The 18,399-nt window shown below is 38.3% G+C and overlaps 1 protein-coding gene and 1 long non-coding RNA gene across 17 annotated transcripts in view; one reads left to right on the top strand and one right to left on the bottom strand.

The window, feature by feature from the left end:
• LOC134822064 (uncharacterized) overlaps positions 1–12,119 on the top strand; it is a 33,450-nt gene extending 21,331 nt beyond the window's left edge. For 5 of the 16 annotated variants that reach the window (XM_063832912.1, XM_063832909.1, XM_063832908.1 and 2 more), the window contains 14 exons: positions 5,505–5,652; positions 5,865–5,985; positions 6,197–6,307; positions 6,435–6,703; positions 6,849–6,992; positions 7,169–7,436; positions 7,792–7,874; positions 8,037–8,214; positions 8,387–8,557; positions 8,728–8,889; positions 9,421–10,112; positions 10,322–10,441; positions 10,606–10,750; positions 10,911–11,408. In XM_063832912.1, the coding sequence (XP_063688982.1) occupies positions 5,505–5,652; positions 5,865–5,985; positions 6,197–6,307; positions 6,435–6,703; positions 6,849–6,992; positions 7,169–7,436; positions 7,792–7,874; positions 8,037–8,214; positions 8,387–8,557; positions 8,728–8,889; positions 9,421–10,112; positions 10,322–10,441; positions 10,606–10,750; positions 10,911–11,041 (2,743 nt within the window). In that variant the 3' untranslated portion in view covers positions 11,042–11,408. Of the gene's footprint in view, positions 1–5,504; positions 5,653–5,864; positions 5,986–6,196; positions 6,308–6,434; positions 6,704–6,848; positions 6,993–7,168; positions 7,437–7,791; positions 7,875–8,036; positions 8,215–8,386; positions 8,558–8,727; positions 8,890–9,420; positions 10,113–10,321; positions 10,442–10,605; positions 10,751–10,910 lie in introns of all 16 variants that reach the window. The other 11 variants (XM_063832917.1, XM_063832910.1, XM_063832921.1 and 8 more) reach the window with 6 other exon arrangements.
• LOC134822066 (uncharacterized) lies at positions 11,926–16,997 on the bottom strand. Its single transcript, XR_010161121.1, has 7 exons — positions 16,806–16,997; positions 16,512–16,586; positions 14,279–14,422; positions 14,003–14,066; positions 13,250–13,459; positions 12,840–13,056; positions 11,926–12,732 (listed from the first exon to the last, which is right to left on the bottom strand). It is a non-coding gene; the product is annotated as an uncharacterized LOC134822066 (long non-coding RNA).
• Positions 16,998–18,399: the final 1,402 nt, after the last annotated feature.

Raw genomic sequence — 18,399 nt, 5'->3', positions numbered from 1 at the left:
AGAATATCTAGACTATTTGTCTAGCTATGAACTACACAGCTTTATGTTTAATGTTGCTCACTACTACTCACTATGAACTACACAGCTTTATGTTTAATGTTGCTCAATACTACTCGCTTACACGGCCAATAAACAACAGTCTCGCTGCCTTGTGAGTCGTGTTTTAGTTTAGTGCAGTTGTCAGGTGGACATCACAATTAATTATATTAGCCATTATATTAGCCATGTAACTAGTATATACTTATATAATATAACTGCTATTATATATAACTATTATAATATAAACTACTATACTAATGTAATATATGTGTATAATAATGTAAGTAGTAAAGTTAGTTACTAATATTGGTCTCTAAAGGCTTACATTGCGATTGTGTTTAATTCAATATTTAATCTAGAATATTCCACATGTATAACAATGTACACCTGTAATTCCAAGTGCTCACGTCTAATGGACTTCCTCAGTGTAGACTGACTACTAGCTTATCACAGTACTCAGACATCTTCTGTGTAGCACTAGAGTTCTGTTTTAGTATTGTAGCACTGCACTTCAGACTGGATTAGCTGGCGTTTGTAAGGTTGCTCTCAACCTAAAATGTTCATTATCTCAGCCTGAAATGTTCATTATCTCAACCTGAAATGTTCATTATCTCATCCTGAAATGTTCATTATCTCAGCCTGAAATGTTCATTATCTCAGCCTGAAATGTTCATTATCTTTAAATATTACTTTGAGTTTACTCGTCCCTCGTTTTGAGATGGTTACCCCCATTTCTCTGTGCTGATTTGTCACTTTTAATCTAAAGTTAACTAGAATTTAGACTGTATGCTATCTGGAGTTTGTAGAGTTGCTCAATCTGAAAAACTAATTACTTTTGAATATCCCCCGCCCCTTGTTCCCTTCTCAGCCATGATTTGTCACTCTTTAATCTGAATTTTTACCGAGGCGCCCAAAAAGCGCATCTAATGTAATTAACAGGGCGTTGTTATCCTCTCCTGAGTTTCATATTTCTGGGATATCTGTGTGTTAGTCTGGTGTGTACAGTGTTCTGACTTCTAGGTTATCCAATGTTCATTTTATCAGTGTGCTATATAAATTGTAATATGTAGATAAATGTAACATGTATGATGTATATGTTGCGAGCTTTTAATATTAAAATAACTATTTGATTGGAAGTTTAACACTCATTCGTTGCCCGATAGCGGGAAATATTGAGTGAGTTTGTAGCGAATTTTAACTGTTTTATCAGTCATTGTGTCACGTACATAAATAGTAGTTGAATATGTTATGTATATATACAGTTCAGTGTTTAAAATATATTACCAATTACACTTGTAGTGTTTTAAACTTTCTCTCCACTCCCTCTGTTATACTTTACTTGGTGATGTGTTTCACTATAAACGCTCTACTTTCTTCTGTATTAATTAGTCCTTATTCTTTCCGTTTTGTCTTGATTTCCGTCTTTTATTTCCTGTTTTTATTATTCGATTTTTATGGATGATCAATCAAGCCTTAAAGTAATTAGATTTTCGGAATATTACGAGCAGCGCCTTTGCACGTGCAAACATTTTTCGATAGTAACTTCGCAAAAGAAAGTCGAGATATTTGTGACCGTCTGCTATTCAAATACTTTCTCCAATTTTGTACACAGCAAGTTCATTAGAGATGAGTCACAACTCTTAAGTTCATTAGAAATTGGAACGTTTTGATAACAGTTATAAAAACACGAAAACAGTAACTGTAACTAGAAATTACTAACTAGAAATTACTACCTACAAACACGAGTAAAAGTAAGCTCCCTGATAACGTGTTATTAATATTTCCCTGATGACGTGTTGAAACATGTTGTCTAGAACTACTGTTAATTTAACGACAGATGCACTCCCTCGCCACTGGAATTAGTTAACAGTGTCACTAGTTACAAGTATAACACTCCTATTGTTTACCAGTACAACACAACTAGTTACCAGTATGGTGTATGCCGTCTTGGTGTTGTCATCCCAATTTGACTGCAGTGTTTTCTCCTCCACCTATTAAATATTATATATCTGGGTGTACAGGCGTAGTACTAACTACTAATTTGGTGACATGTTATTGACTGTACAGAATACGAGTGTGCTGTGACTCTGTCATTTTACTAGTTCTTTCTACTCTAAGCTATATTTCATTCGGATACTCCGTTATCATTATCTCGTGACGTTATCTCAACATTCCACCTTATGTATAACGCTTGCATATTCCACATTTGCAAGCTTATTAGTATTTCCCTGGGAAACGCGCGCACGTGCAACCAGCTCATCTTACTGTCGCCATAATCCATAAATATTACTTCATTTGCACATTCCTCGCCATTAATAGAGATAAGTAGCTCGCGTGATCATGTCGAATTTAAAGAATAGTGATTGGTGCGCAGTGTGTCACGTGACATAACACGTGACTATATTGCTGGGCAACAAAAACTCCTTTATTGTGAGCCCCTGTATTTCAGCCGTGTGCCCGGCCCCTGCTTTGGTCAGCTTGTTCCACACTCCTATAGCCTAGTGGTGTTGCTACGTCTTTGAAGTTTGGGTCACGTCATTTTAATGTCACGCACCTGTAATAGAGGCTCTGATTGCAGCATCTGAGTACTTTTGCAATTAACACAATCAGAAGAGAGATACTATCTCTCTGATATTACCTCACGTCTGTGATAACCCCTCACCCTACCTTTGCTTTACGTGCCTCTACTACAACACATATATATTGCCCTCTTTTAGTTTATTTCTACAAAACTGACATCATATTACGGTACAGAATACAGACATATCTTCACATCAATCTATTAATATACTCGTTTAGTATCGGGCACCAGAAAACATTAATAATATCTGACAGTTCTGATATCTTGATCACATTTCACCCTGCCTTCCCGTCTGATCACCAAGAAAATACAGTTGATACGCGGCTACCTGATCACTGTAATCCCCGTGTAGGTGTACAAAACTTGGTGTCTATAAATATAGATCAGGCGATTATATCTCCTTCTGTTCAGTGTTCATGTATCTCCTTATATTTCTCCTTACTTTTTCTCCTTATATTTCTCCTTACTTTTTCTCTTCAACACGTGTCTGGTCTATACATGTTGACACGCGTAATTAGTGTAAGACCTGATAAACTCTGAGTCTGATGTAATGCCTTGTTTTCTTCACTTCACTACTATTTTGCCGGTTTAAAGTCCCCATAGACTATAAACGGCTCGAGGACTGCTTCTGCGAACTTAATATTAGAATCCTTTGTTCCTTTTCGCTTTTGCCAAACCGCCCCAAAGTCCCTTTCGGAAAGGTAGTCAAACGGCCCCTTTACTCTTTGCTAAATGTAGTCTCAGTAGTACTAGTAGTCCAATATCTTATTGTTAGCAGCCGTGTAAAATCTGTGTAGAATTCGCAGAATACTCGCACAATTTGTCAGAATGTTTGTCCATATGTTTTATAGAGTTCACGATTAATAACACTATAGTTTCACTTCATTTCCCTAAATGTCGCTTATAAGAATCATAGCTACCCATATTACTGCAGCTAGGTATAGAGACTTGGATACTATCTCTTCTCAACGTTTGAGGTTAATGATTAAGTTTCGCTAAGTCTAGGAAGTACAATGAGTGTGTAAACACTGTTAAAATATCAGTACTTTTACTGACCCCTTTATCGGCATACTTATCGGCATTTCTTTTGATATCTGTAACAATATTTTACTTTGTTTCAATAGTTACTCTAGTCGTTGAGTCCAAGATTAAACATTGTGATTATAACATTATAGGATTATAATCCTTTCTCTCTCGCCGCCTGGTAGTAATCTGTAAATAGATATCTGTAATCAGTAGTGCCAAACTATTTCCACATTTCCGTCTCAATCATCTAGATTATTCCCTCGCATCACACATTATTACTGTCAAATCTCCCATATCCTGCACAGTATCTCTTATATATTATGTCAATTTTATAAACTGTATTTCCTAAGACTACGTGTGCGGACAAAAAGCCTTTTTTTAAAACTACTCTATAGCATTCATTATAAATGACAACATAATGTATTTGGTATTTAACTCTTGAAGCGCGTAGTGTTGCTATTTATACTGATGCTTGTTGCTTTTATACTGGAAATATTGTTTATAATTTCACTTAGCGTTGCGCTGAGTTTATGTGCTAAATTCAATATGTCTTGTTTAATTTTTGTTATTATTTATTATTTATTATTTGTTCTGGAGAGAGTTTAACGTATAAATTAGTCTATTCGCGGTATTTAGTTAATCTCGTAGCAACATGAGTAATAATGCCCTCTGAGCTGAGTCTCTGTGACGTTCGTAACGATCTCTAAAACTTTTATATTATAAATTCGTTTAACTTTGAAAACTGCATCAATCCATTTCGTATCATCTCGTATCAATCCATTATGTGCAAATAAATGATGTTATTTCCACTGTGACCTTATGTTCCACCAGAATCCTGTCCACCCCCGTCATGCTCGCTAAGCATACCCCCTTTTACATATTAATCCATATATATCCACCTTTTTATCTGTCATTATATTTATCTCCTGGACCAATCAGAACACAGTATTCCTCCTGGACCAATCAGAACACAGTATTTCTCATCCAAACCAATAAGATCAGAGTGTTGCCTAATCGGACCAATCGCAACCCTCCAAACACGATCCTATACATTAAGCCTCCAGGTCCCAGGACACTCAATTCGAATTGTTTCAAGGGTCAGGGGACCATTACAAACCAGTCACATGACCATATATGGTAGTCACGTGACATTTTTTAGCACCGCCTCATTGGATTAGGGATCCTCGCATTTTATGTGATATTATATTCAAAAGGTTTCGGGTTTCAGTGCAGTAGTACGGATTATTTTAGTGTTCGGGTTGTATGATGTTTTTAATAACCTAGTGATAAGATGTGATACCAGATCGTATAACACTCCTATGATCGTCAGAAAGTAAGATTTCTTTAGATAATAATCATTTAAATTTAACTCATTTTATTGAATTAATTTGTTAATTGGTAGTTCACCCTTACTCCTGATCACAGGTATATCGTGTGAGTCGCACAGTAAATATCCATGGTAATGTGAAGTAATTTGTAGACATGGTCTCTTATTAAGTTTGTGTACCCTGTTTCTTTCATAACTCCTCCGCTCAGTTCTCTTGCAATGAACCTTCCCTAAAAACTGCATTATCTCTCCTTACCGATTTTTGTCTTTTTGCCTAATATGGTCATTACCTTGTATGGTCATTTGTCTTTTGCCTAATATGGTCATTGCCTTATATGGGCATTGGTCGTCAACCTATTACACAACTGAGAACTTAACTTTAATGACCTAACTAAAAGGCTCCGTTCTCATTAAAATCACATAGTTTCGGCAGCAGCCCTCTGACAGTTTAAAACCATATTCTAAACCCTTCTCCCCAACAGAGCAACCTCTTTCAGTTTACCATCAATTTCTAACCCCTCCTTCCTTTAGGGCATCGCAGATGTTCAGGAAGCGGAAGAAGGAACGCCCGCTGACGTACGCCGAGCTGATGAGGCTGTTTGCGCCGCCTCCTCCGCAGGGGCTCCTGCGCGCCTATCACACCGAGGGTAGCCGCGCTACTGACAACTATGCGTACAACGTGAGTAGTGTGGGTTTAGAAACATATAAGTGATGTTATGACGGGTTATGTGTTTCAGGGGTGGGTAGTGTGTGTTCTAAAGCTACCCGACCCATCTTTCCAGGTCTTGAAACCAACCAACCTGTGTTATTTAGCCGCTTTACCCATTTTATCAAGTAATGTTTTAAATTTTGTTTCTTTTGAGACCATGATTTAACCAAGTTCCATGTCAGGTTAAAGTAGGTATGAGGATTAGTCCAAACCCGCAGAACAAGGAGTCTATATTGTCAGTAGATGAGGGAAAATCTACTGTTCTAATCGCTAATGAGACTCTTTTCTTTGATTACGTTCACGGTAATAATCATTAATCATTTACTTTTCATCCCCAATTTATTTTTGCATTCTTTATTTCTCCAACTCTGGGGCATTTGGGAAAACATTCGCCTAAATATCCACAAAATAGCCCGTTCCAAGCTTCCTTGGAGATGTTGCTGTTGCGTTTCACACAAAAACTTAATTAACATTTCACCCCTAATTAGCTAATTAATTAACATTCAATTAACAGGTCCCCAAAGTAAGCAGATAGACGTGTGTTCCTCTATGTTGTCTGATGTTCTCCCTGCTATTCTACACGGCAGATCCGTTGTCGTGGTTACCTTCGGCAAAAACTCTCTCGGTAATTTACCATTATACTTATAGTTACCATAACAGTAAGTTTGAGTTACCAACACATTCTGGTATTCCTTTGATTTAACCATCTGTAACAACTCACAGTAAGCCAGTTTATAATCCCTCCTCCCCAGGTCGCCAATTCTCTCTGATCGGATCACGTGACTCCACCCAAAGTCTAGGACTGGTCCCGACCGCTGTCACGTGGTTAAACAAGCTGGGAGATGATGACAGAAGCAAGTGTGGACCTAACACTGTTCACGTCACCTCTCTTAGATTAGACGAGCAGAAGTCGCTGAGTGAGTTTGTTTCCCCGGCAACTATCTCTAAATCTGAGGATCTGGGAAAGTATTTGGATAAACTGACTTTAACTCTGCCTGCTCGGGAGCATCCTAACGACGAGGTAATTAGTAATTAGTGATTAGTAATTAGTGGTTAGTTATTAAATAATTAGGTATTCGATTGCTTTTATAAATTACTATCGAAATCTTAAACCTACATCTCTTTTTCAAGAAATTTCTCTATTTTAAAGATTTGAACATTTTCAGGCTCTAATAATAAACATGACGTTCTCCAAGTCTAAATCTAAAAAGAAGAACAAGGATAACTTTGGTATGCTGACTTTCATTGATGTGGGCACTCCTATTCGCAAGAACGATAATTCCAACGTTCTTTGTTGGCAGTGGCTGCAGGTAATTAAATAACAAATTTTTAAAATATGTTTACAATTGAATAATAGAACTATGCTGGAAGTGTCTCTGCGGTGATTTCTGAGGTTCCAACCCAATATAACACGATATAAGAATCAACCAATCAATTTTCAGTACATAATTAACCAATTAACCAATTAACATTAACATATTCCCAGGACGTAACCCAAACGACGGGGAACAAATTCTTCGAAACGTTCGTCCAACTCCGCCACAATCTGATGCAGAGTAAAACCCACATCGTGTCGGTTGGTCACATAACCCACAGTCCTAAAGATTACCAAGCTATAGGTATCACTCTTAACCTGGCTACTAGACTTTATATGCGTCATCTGCCGGCAGCTAAGAGGAGTGAACTACAGAGGCTGAAGCGGGAGAAGGAATATTCGTCTGCTACCTCCACTGGAGAGGAATCTGCTGATACTGGTAATTGTTTGCTTCATTTTGTTAAAATTTAATTGATTATTATTGTTTATTTATTTATGGTATGTTTATTGGGTTTCAGTTATTATTTGAAGTTTAATCAATCGTTATGTATGGAAAAAGCTTAATTTACGTTTATTAATACCATTACATTACAGTTTATTAATACCATTACATTACATAACCATGGTAACTAGTAGTAACCATGGTAACATTACAGTGATCTACAGACCAGGACTAGTTTATTAATACCATTACATTACAGTTTATTAATACCATTACATTACAGTGATCTACAGACCAGGACTAGTTTATTAATACCATTACATTACTCCTTCATAATACCATTACATTACAGTGATCTACAGACCAGGACTAGCTAGTGACGGAGAAGGACCCCCCAAATCTTACCTCCCTGAGCGAACTAAGGGTGACGGACAGGTAATTAGATGTGTAATTAGTAACTGGAACAATTAGGTTAATTAGTTTGTCTGTAATTCTAAAGTTTCGTTTAAAATGTAATTTATACTCTCAACAGCCCTCTGCAACTCGCCTATTCCCCTCTGAAATTGTGATCTGAATTAGAGTTGTTCGTTTTTTCAGGAGAAATCCCCTCAGTTCTGCAACAACAAGCGACCACCAGGACGGAACTACAGTGACACGGAAGAAGCCAGGAAACCCAGGTTACCTACCGGTTATCATAGTGACACTGGTAGGGCGCACGTGAGACGAGGTACGGGGTACGCTAGTGATGGTGGCAGCTACAAACCCTCCCTTCACAGTGAGTTATTTTACATTCTCTATTCCCTTGATCTCCTCGCTAAACGTGGCTTTAATACTTTAAATAGTTTTGTAGCGAAATTATAGATACTCATCTTCACGAGGAAGATGATATTTAGATCATAGAACAGAATTAACTATTTCTCTTTACAATAAGCTGTTCTCCTCTGTAGATTACACGCGGCCGGTAGCACCCCAACAGCAGCCTACAACCTCTCACCAGCCGTCCCGGTCTCGTCAGTATGCTCTGACTGACAGCGAGGACTTACGGCACACTTCTGGATCTGCCAGACAACACAAACAGTTTGCTAGTGATACTGAGAACTTGACTGGAGTTCATGTTGGTTAGTTGCGGTTTTTTTAATCTATTTTTTTAAATAGTTGCGGGTTTAGCTCAGAGCATTATTCTTGACTTAAGTCGTGCTTTTACTTTGAAATCCTGCGATTTTGTTATATTTTAACATCACTACTATCGGTGGCTTGATTTGCAGTTATATTAACTTACAAATGTCAGAACCTCCAAAACGCCGTCAAACCTCCAAAACAGCTCAAACTGCTGAAGATGTTCGACAGAAGCGGGTCCAGAAAAACCAGCAACAGTTAAAACGATACTTTGAACTGCTCAGGTTAAAGAATCAGAGAGAGGCTATTCTGCAGCAATCTAAAGAAATGCGAGGTTCGTTCTATTTTTCGGTCGGTTTTTGTATTATGAGTTCAGTTTTTGTGAATGTTGAAAAAAGATTCGATTTATTGTTGAAGAAATAAAGGAAATTTGACTTGAAAAGAACCGAAAACTTTCTTCCCCTCCTTTGCATTAGGCTGTCATTCGACCAGATCTTGTCTCGTAGACTTTGTATTTTCTAAGAATTTCCGTGTCTGCAAAACTTTAACTGTAAGAAAAGTTTTAAAAGTATTGGTTTATCACGCCAAATGCCCGTACATTTTCATTGCAATAAGAAAGAAAATGGTCGTACCAATATAACTTTATTATAGTATTGTTGTTGAAAATTTATGCAGCACTCTCCTATCATCTTATCATAATCTTCTAATTTTAGAAATGATTTTAAACTGCCAATAATTCCCGTTACAACCAATAAGTTCACTTATTACGTCAGATTATGAAGATTTTATACCCCACTCCTTCAACAAGTTTACTCATAACTATTGCCCCCATTCTTATTCCATCCTCAATGAAACCTTGTTTCAGGAATATCAACCCCAGACAGTGCAGTTAGTGAAGACAAAGCAGTAGACAAAGCAGGATGGTCTGCAGAGAACCCCACTAAATCAGCCCCAGTGCAGGACAACGTGGTAGATCCTATCCTAGAGGAGGACAAGGAGAACGAGGAAGTGAAACTCCGAGTACGAACTGGATCAGAATCTCGGAGTAAGGTAGATAACAGACGTCTCTACACTATATACGACACGGAGGATGATGGTGCGGTGCTGGACCAGTTCCTGGACGAGAACCGTCCCCGGAGGAGCAAGTCAGGGTACAAGAGCGACAGTGGGGTTAAATCCAGTAGAGAGAAGACGGAGATATCCCGGGAGTGGCTTCAGAAGATCAAGAAGAAGAGGCAGACTCCCCCCACTGGCAAGTTTATAGACTACGGACCTATTGACTTCAGTGAGAAGCCCCAGATAAGAGAGGTGAAGCCGAAGAGAGTGAAGAACTCTATGTCAGAGGACGAGTTGTTAACCAGGGGAAATGGTGCTAACGTCAATAATCGAGACTTGAGGCACAGTGACAGGCGGAATGACAAGAGGTCAGGATACAGCACTGATGCTCCTTCTTCCAACTCCTCCAGCGCTCGACCCAAACCCCGGAGTTCTGGGTACCAGTCAGACGGTCCCTCGCAGAGACACAGACACCGCAACAACCGACACGCTGAAAATCAGGTGAGTTGTTAAGGAGTTAGTCAGATTAGAATTTACAAAATAGTTGTTTCTCAAACCTGGTTTGATCTGTCTAACAATAAAAAACCAAGTGGATTGCCGCGCGTTACATATTATATACTGTTTTCAAACTAATTACTTTCGAATCCCATAATAATGATTACTCCCCATTACCTGGGCTATATTTATATTTACCAAATTAACTGTTTCAGTCTGAGAAAAAGAGGGTAGTCCAAGAAGTAGAGGAACTTTACTTAGATCAACTGTATGAAGAGGTGCAAGAGATCGAGCAGTTGGTTCAGCACAAGATGCAGTGGAGGGGTGCTGTTCAGGTTACTTTCACTTTCACTTTCTCTTTCTCTTTCTCTTTCGACATTCTCTTAACCCCACTTTCTTTCTTACATGTAGTTTACTTTCAGCCAACTAATTCTTGATCAACCGCAACTTAAAACTCTGCAATGATAGTTTCGATCAACTGACCTCCGTAATTCACCAGGACCTCGACTATTTCGACCAGCAAATTAGGATCCTGGAACGGCGGAACTCTCTGATCGAAAAACTCCGGAGGAAACAATTCGAACTGTTATCAGAACTGAAGTGTACAAAAGACAACTTGATGAGCACCGATTGGAAACCTGACTGTAAGTTACATTCGAGCCGCGCGAATTTAGAATGCTGTAATTATTGAAATGTACACTAATATCTTCATATCATCAAATCCAATAATCTGACAAGTTGAATATGAAAAATTAACAATGACCTGATTTCCCCGATCCACTTTATAATTGGTTGTTTTTTCAGTAACGGTGGACAGTACGATGAACGAAAACTCGCCCGGCTATCTCAGTGCACTGTGGAAGGAGACCAGTAACCTGGAGACGCGCGTCAATACGTGCAAATCTAAAATTCTAGTCGAAACATCATTCATGTGAAGAAAACACGTGATTGATAACGTGACTTACCAAGCAATGTATCAATCGGATTTTACTTGAGACCATTCCTGTGGCGAAATCAGTGTTTTCTAGGACGGTGATTTTTACCCGTTACTGTCAGAGAGTTGCATGAGAATGAGGAAATGTGAAGCTGTCTGACGTCATCATATCACATGTCATCAGTTATACTTTTCACCTTCAGATGAATAAAGAAGATTGATCCGATCCAGTCAAAAGACATGATTTCAGAAGGTTAAAACCTAATTTATAGGTTTAAATTGTTGTAAGGGATTTAAAAACTCTTGTGTAAAGTAGAGCAATTGCTTTGTTTAAATAAGTGTGAATTATCGTTATTTTATTAGATACACTAGCTGTTTTTTTTGGTTGAATACTTAGTTATTAGTAGAGGCTCTTACGGGCAAATATCGCACTTCTCTGCTCGAGCTCTGGGACTTCTTTTAGGGTTCTTATATGATAGAATGGAGTGTACTGAACACTCTGACGGTATCGGGAACCTTCTAGAGCATTCAGAAGCTGTGTTGTGAGCACTTTACTGCCAAAACTTCGGACATCTACAGACACCGGAATATCGACTAAAAATTTTTTCTGAGTTGTTCCCCTAATTTCTCTTAGGTTGCTTAAGCCCCAGAAAGTGTCAGATCGTCTAAATATTGCTCTATTCCGGAGTTAGAGACCTCGAAAATTTCGACCTCGTAGAACGTGTTGCGCGTCGTATGTAGTGTTTACAATGAAAAAAGTGCACTTAAATCTGATTCGGTTGCGGCGCGTGACGTATATTGCTCAAAAGCGCATTACTGCGCCAGAAACCTCGTGGTACCGTAACACTGTAGAAATAGATAATCACAAGAGACACAATAAAAGTATCATCACTATGCAAAGTTAATGTTAAAATGATACAATAGCCCTGCTTTAACAGATTAATCCACATAAACACTATATTTCTACAGATGCCACCGATCAGTAAATCGAACATAGCTGATAGAATTCGTTTCTACATTGAAAGATTTCTTTTCTGATCTCCTTTATATTATGAGTGCTGTCTTTGTTAAAGTGTTATCATCTCTATCCGCATCTATTGTTGCGGCAAGATTAGATACGATTCTGCTGTCGAAACAAACTCGTCTTACCGACATTGTCTTTCTGAAAACTGATGTGATCAGATTAAACATTGCTTGAGTTTGCAGCGTTCTCAGATAAATTAGACGTCACATAGTCATTGTACTTAAGCTTCAGGTCAGACACGAGGTACAGTTCTGGTAAAACATTCTCCTGCTCCAGTTAAAAGGTCCGTACAGCGTCAATACCTGCACTCATTAATGCAGCATTGGTGTTGTCGTGCGTGGACACGTGTCTTTCCATTTTAAAACCTGCCTTAGAGACAGGTTTTAAACTTACAGCTTCAGATAATTTACCCTTCAATTGTTTCACCCTCGAGTTGCTGTACCTCAAACGACATGTTTTGTGATATCTACCTAGCTTGCTATAGAGATATTTTCCGAGACTCTCAGGGTTAAGAACAGGGCACTTGTTCATGTGCGAATCAGGATTAAGATCGATGTTGCACAGATCCTGACGATTTCTGTAGATGTCCACAGATAGTATGTTGCGAAATCGACGAAGAAACTTTTATCTTTTCCTTGAATCATACTATCCTTTTTCGTTTCTAACGTCTAGGGAAATTCGTATTGTTAAAGAAGAATAACCTCTCATACTCTTAAAATTAAATCGAGATAATATGTATAATAATTATATTTGCGAGCAAAATTTTCACACAAACCTGTTCAACCTGGCATATGAAACACAAGTCTCAGTCCATTTCAAACAAATCAACATCTGGTCCACTTGATTGGGAACTAAATGAAGATAGTCTCCACATTTTCTTAGTTCTATTCGAGGAGGGTGACAAAGGCGGGACTTTTTCCACTTGGATGGCAATAGCTTCTTCAATCTTCATCACAAGAGGATTCGTCAATTTCAGAAACAGCACTGTACACCTGCAAATACTTTATTACTTCCCACATTTATATCAACAGTATCATATCACATAAGTTTGAGATCGTACAAGTGTTATATCATTTAAAAGTTTGCAAATCCGATAGAAATGGATTAAAAATTACTACTCGCTGTCTATTTACCTTTGAATAATAATGTTTTTAAATGTTAGTAAAACAGGAGGAAACCACTCACCCTGTTATAGTTGTCTTTTACATAGTTAAGACACTGAATACACAAAAAAGAGGTTTGCTTTGGTGAGCACAACCCAGGATTGATCTTCTACAGCAGGGCGAGGAATTCTCTAGACTGTTTTGTCATTCGTTCACTTTCAGAGCGGAAGAAAACTGTTTCATTAAAATTTTTATTTTATCTTTATTTCTATTCGGGTACAGATACAGCACTCTGAAAATTGATGAATGGTCACATTTTTGTATACCCTACGGCAAAGTCTTATGTCTGTGGTAAAAGAATGATATTCTTTAAATAGTTTTTCATTAAAGCCTAAACTTAACTTCTACCAATTCAAAATTGTTTACGTCGGTCTCCCCTCCTTGAGCCACTTTTCACATAGCTATTGAGTATAAATCACTCTAGCACAAGCGATTTCAAACCCCCTCCCCTAGGGTGGATTAGGTTATATGTGAACTGTGCTCTAGTGCATGACTGAGTTTACATTATGCAGAGCATGCAAAGTTTTGATGTTTCATAAACTTATGAATAAAGTTTTAAAAATCGTGACATAAAAGGCAGTGGTCGACCGGTGCCCCGGCCAAAATCACAACCCTTAGCCCTTCCCGGCCCCGGCCAAAAATTGGCAATTCGCCGGGGGTAAACCCCGGCCCCGGCCAATTCTCAGTGGTCAGCCCCGGCCCCGGCTATATTGGGGCTCCCCGGCCCCGGTCAGAATCCTGCCCCCGGTCGACCACTGATAAAAAGTTAACTCACTGGATTTGTCCAAAAGCGAGAGAAAGAACTGAGAAAGCACTTATATACGTCACCACCAGAGGGCCTAGAGAGGTTATCTTTGTCTGTTTAAATTGAATATTGAGTATATAATATATGAGATTTAAGATGAACATGATAGATATAACGTCCAAATTCTAAAGTTCCACCAAAATTGAGTCACATTAAACTTGGTTAACACAACAATTTTAGTTCTTCATTATAGTAGGTGATTTGACATAATGAAGTGTAGACTAAATTATTATTTATAATAATTACCTGTCGGAGGGATTTAAGTGTTCCTTTGAAAAGTACTTTTCTGGAAGGTTGAGAGCTTTCCATACATCCAGAAAGCCAAATTGGATTTGTCCTTCTTTCGGGCATATGCAATCTTTGATATGATGCCTTGTACATTTTGAAACCCTGCAGTTATCATTATTCAATGCTTATAGAGCCTATAAGGGGTTAGGGGTCGTTCACATAATATTGTGTAATTGCAATATAGTAAGGTTACTGTACATTTCCAACCCTTTGTCATGTATATCACAACAGATGATGTTAAAAGCATCATAATATTATGATACAGTTTTACAGTTTTTGTTACGTGTTGATAATCTAGCTCTTATCTCTATTTTATCGCTACATAACAACTGCCATTTTGCTGGTACTGTGTTTTTACTTTATACAAGTACAAGTAAACGATGGAGGAAATGGATACTCTTCAAAGATTGTCAGTTTATTCTACCTACATTACTGAAGAGTATGAGGTCTATAACGGTTGGATCACTGAACTCGCGGAAGCTACGAACTGTTAGTGACAATAAATCTGAGTTTTCAGTGAAGTCAGTTTCAGTAAAACATTTGTAATTTGTATTCTGCGTATCAGACTACCGATAATCATGTAAGTACGTTTCTTGATAACAAGAAAGATATGGAGGAGTTGAAGAGCGATCTTATCCGATCGCAAAGTACTGTTATCAAGCTGCAGGCTGAACTTCTGGAAACTAAATCGAAGCAGTTGGAATCCGTGCACTCCACCGTCAAGACCGCCGTTCAAGACACTGTCCAAGCTGAGATGAAGTCATACAGTCAAGCTGTGACTAAAAATGCACCTGTGCTTGCAGAAGAGAGTTTAAAAAGGTTGTACAGAATGCTGTATCGGAAGAGGATCGCAGTAGGAATGTGCTCATATTTGGTTTGAAGGAGACTGATGAAGAGGAACTGTGCAATAAAGTTACCGTGATTTTTCAGCAGATTGAAGAAAAACCACGTTTTGAAGCTATCTGGGTTGGGAGAAAATCAGCCAACAAGACGAGACCAGTCAAAGTTTCGCTAGGTAATTCTAACTTACCGTTCATCAGATATTAGTAAATGCCAAAAAGCTGAGACTGTGTGAAGATCATAAGACTGTTTTCATCTCTCCAGATCGATCACCTGAAGATCGAGCTATCCATCAGCGGTTGGTCTTGGAAATGAAACAGATAGCCAAAGCAGGCATGGCTCCACCGTGTAGGTTCGGGTCCACAGGAGGGGCTAAGTGCAAAGAAACTGCTGCTCACTGCTGCTCACTGCTGCTCAGTGCAAAGAAACTGCTGCTCACTGCTGCTCACTGCTACTCACTGCTGCTCACTGCTACTAACTGCTACTAACTGCTGCTCACTGCTGCTCACTGCTGCTGTCAGTGAGCAGCAGTGAGCAGCAGTGAGCAGCAGTTAGTAGCAGTGAGCAGCAGTGAGCAGCAGTGAGCAGCAGTTAGCAGCAGTTATATGCGTGTCTTTACTGCACAACGCACGCCGCGCGCAACTGCTACTCACTGCTGCTCACTGCTGCTCACTGCTGCTCACTGCTGCTATGGGAACGCGCGCGACATCAGCAGTGAGCAGCAGTGAGCAGCCGTGAGCAGCAGTGAGCAGCAGTGAGCAGCAGTTAGTAGCAGTGAGCAGCAGTGAGCAGCAGTTAGCAGCAGTTTCTTTGCACTTAGCCCCTCCTGTTGCACCCACCCAAACGATTGAAAATCTTCACACAAAAATTGTCAAATTTTGTATAAACTAAGGGTCAATTGACTTCTGTAATCAATTGAGACTGTTTTGGAGATATTAAAATACCGTTAGGAGAGTAAAATTCCAAAATTAGGGTGATACATAATAATGAGTGACATACGTCCATAAGTATCTCATGGAAGGACAAAGTCAGCAATATAACTTTGTATGGTAGTCTACCAAGGCTGTCAAACAAGTTACGAAGCAGGAGACTAAAAATGGCAGGACACTGCATCAGACATCCTGAGCTACTTGCCAGTGATTTAGTCTTATGGAAACCTATGCATGGTAGAGCACAGCAAGGCCGACCAAGACAAAGCTACTTGTCTATGTTACTGAAGCAAATTGGGACAAACTCAAAAGAGGAACTGTGAACCCTGATGCGGGACAGGGATATATGGAGGGGGTTATCTGGCGTAGATCGGACTTAGTTCCGACAAAGTAGTAGTATTTCATTTCATTTCATTAATAACCTGCATAGTTTAAAAGTTGATTGATGAAGTTTCAATAAACAGGGCGTCGTTCAACTCCACTCATTTCGTTCCAAGCTGGAATGTAGTATTGTTTAGTGTAGGTTTGTTCATGTACCTCTCATCATCAAAAGGTTTCAACTTATACAGCATCGATAACATCATCTAAAAAAGCTGTTTGAACAGCTTAAGATTCAGTTAAAATTACATTATTCAGATACAGTTTGCGAAATGAAACATTGTCAGCCTGTATTTAATTAATTATAATAATTATGGTAATTTAGCTAAAAATCAAACCATTTGAGTTTTCATTGTTATCAAAATAATGTCGATCTAAATTCTTCTTAATCTGCATGGCTGTGAGCGGATCGAAGTCTTTTAACAAACCACGCAACCTTCTTTCATCAGGAAGATTCTTGAAGTGATCCGCATGTACACAGAGAACTGTCTTAGCTAGTTCTGGGTCCATAAACATGTCACCTTCTTTCTAATGGTGATTGTCAAGTTTGTTCAGCAACATAATTCAGAATTACAGAAATTATTGTAATCTACTAGAGATGAAATGGCTTAAATAACTTGGCAATAGATGTAACTAAACAATACATATTGTAGTATGACTACTTCTTTGAAACAATCAAAGAACGGGGGAGCTAAGGAATGATTGCTCAAAACGAATGATATCTTCATGAATTCAATGCAGCATCTATACATTTATTCGAAATTAGTGATGGCTGAGGGGGTTTAAGTCAGGCATTCCTGCCATTTACTCTACTACTATTTATAAATTCAAAATCATGTTAAGAAGATAGCAGCAACTAATCTATATTATTTACCGTGCTCTATTTTATGTGTAAATTAGTGATGGCTGAGGGGGTTTAAGTCAGGCATTCCTCACATTTACTCTACTACTATTTTATAAATTCAAAATCATGTTAAGAAGATAGCAGCAACTAATCTATATTATTTACCGTGCTCTATTTTATGTATACTGAAGAGTGCCTTTACAATATTCCACTTTGTGGTGTAGATTTCCTCCATATCCAACAGGCAACACTGAATGAGTGATGGATGAGGGGGTTTAAGTCAGGTGTTCCTGACATGTATTCAAAATTGCATTGAGAAGATAGCAGTAACTAATCTATATTATTTACAGTGCTCTATTTATGTACTGAAGGGTACCTTTACAATATTTCAGTTTGTGGTAGGGGTCCTCCACATCCAACAGGTAACACGGAATGAGTGATGGATGAGGGGGTTTAAGTCAGGCATTCTTGTCAAAAGATCTTCAATTAATCTTGTAAGGGTACCACACAGTAGACATTATATTGTTGATTGTGAACCAAAAGTTTATTCATACCCACAATCGATAAATTATTATAAATCCAAATAGTCATATAAGCAATGCAATACTAAATTTGTGAAATTGTATTAACAAAAGGTAATCAGTCAAGTAAAGGTATCTCAACAATGTAACATTGAAGTATTAGAAATGGCACTCTACTATTATAAAACACTTTACTGTACTGTATTAAACAATATTAAATGAAATTAAGCCAGAGAAGGCATGAACTTCAGAAAAGGACAAAACACTAACGGTACAAAAACTTAAATGAGTTTCAGGGAAGGGTAACTAAAATTTTACGGTAGCGCTCGATTTTATTCAAAAATTTTCAAAGTGCTCAGCACCACGAAAAATATAATTTTTTCTTCCGTTTTCGAAACTTGTTTTGACGCTGAAAAACTATCAAATAGTATTGTTGAACAGTATTAAAACACTTTGTGGGCAAAAATATTTCATTATGGATGTATAAAGAGCCGAAAAAATTTAGCGCGCAAAAAAACATTTTTTTGGGAGGTTTTTTAAAATTTTGACCGGGTAAACTCTTAGGTG

This window comes from Bolinopsis microptera, chromosome 10 (genome assembly GCF_026151205.1).
Source record: "Bolinopsis microptera isolate Bmic1 chromosome 10, MBARI_Bmic_1.0, whole genome shotgun sequence".
Lineage (NCBI taxonomy): Eukaryota > Metazoa > Ctenophora > Tentaculata > Lobata > Bolinopsidae > Bolinopsis > Bolinopsis microptera.
This window is presented reverse-complemented; position numbering and strand designations above follow the sequence as displayed.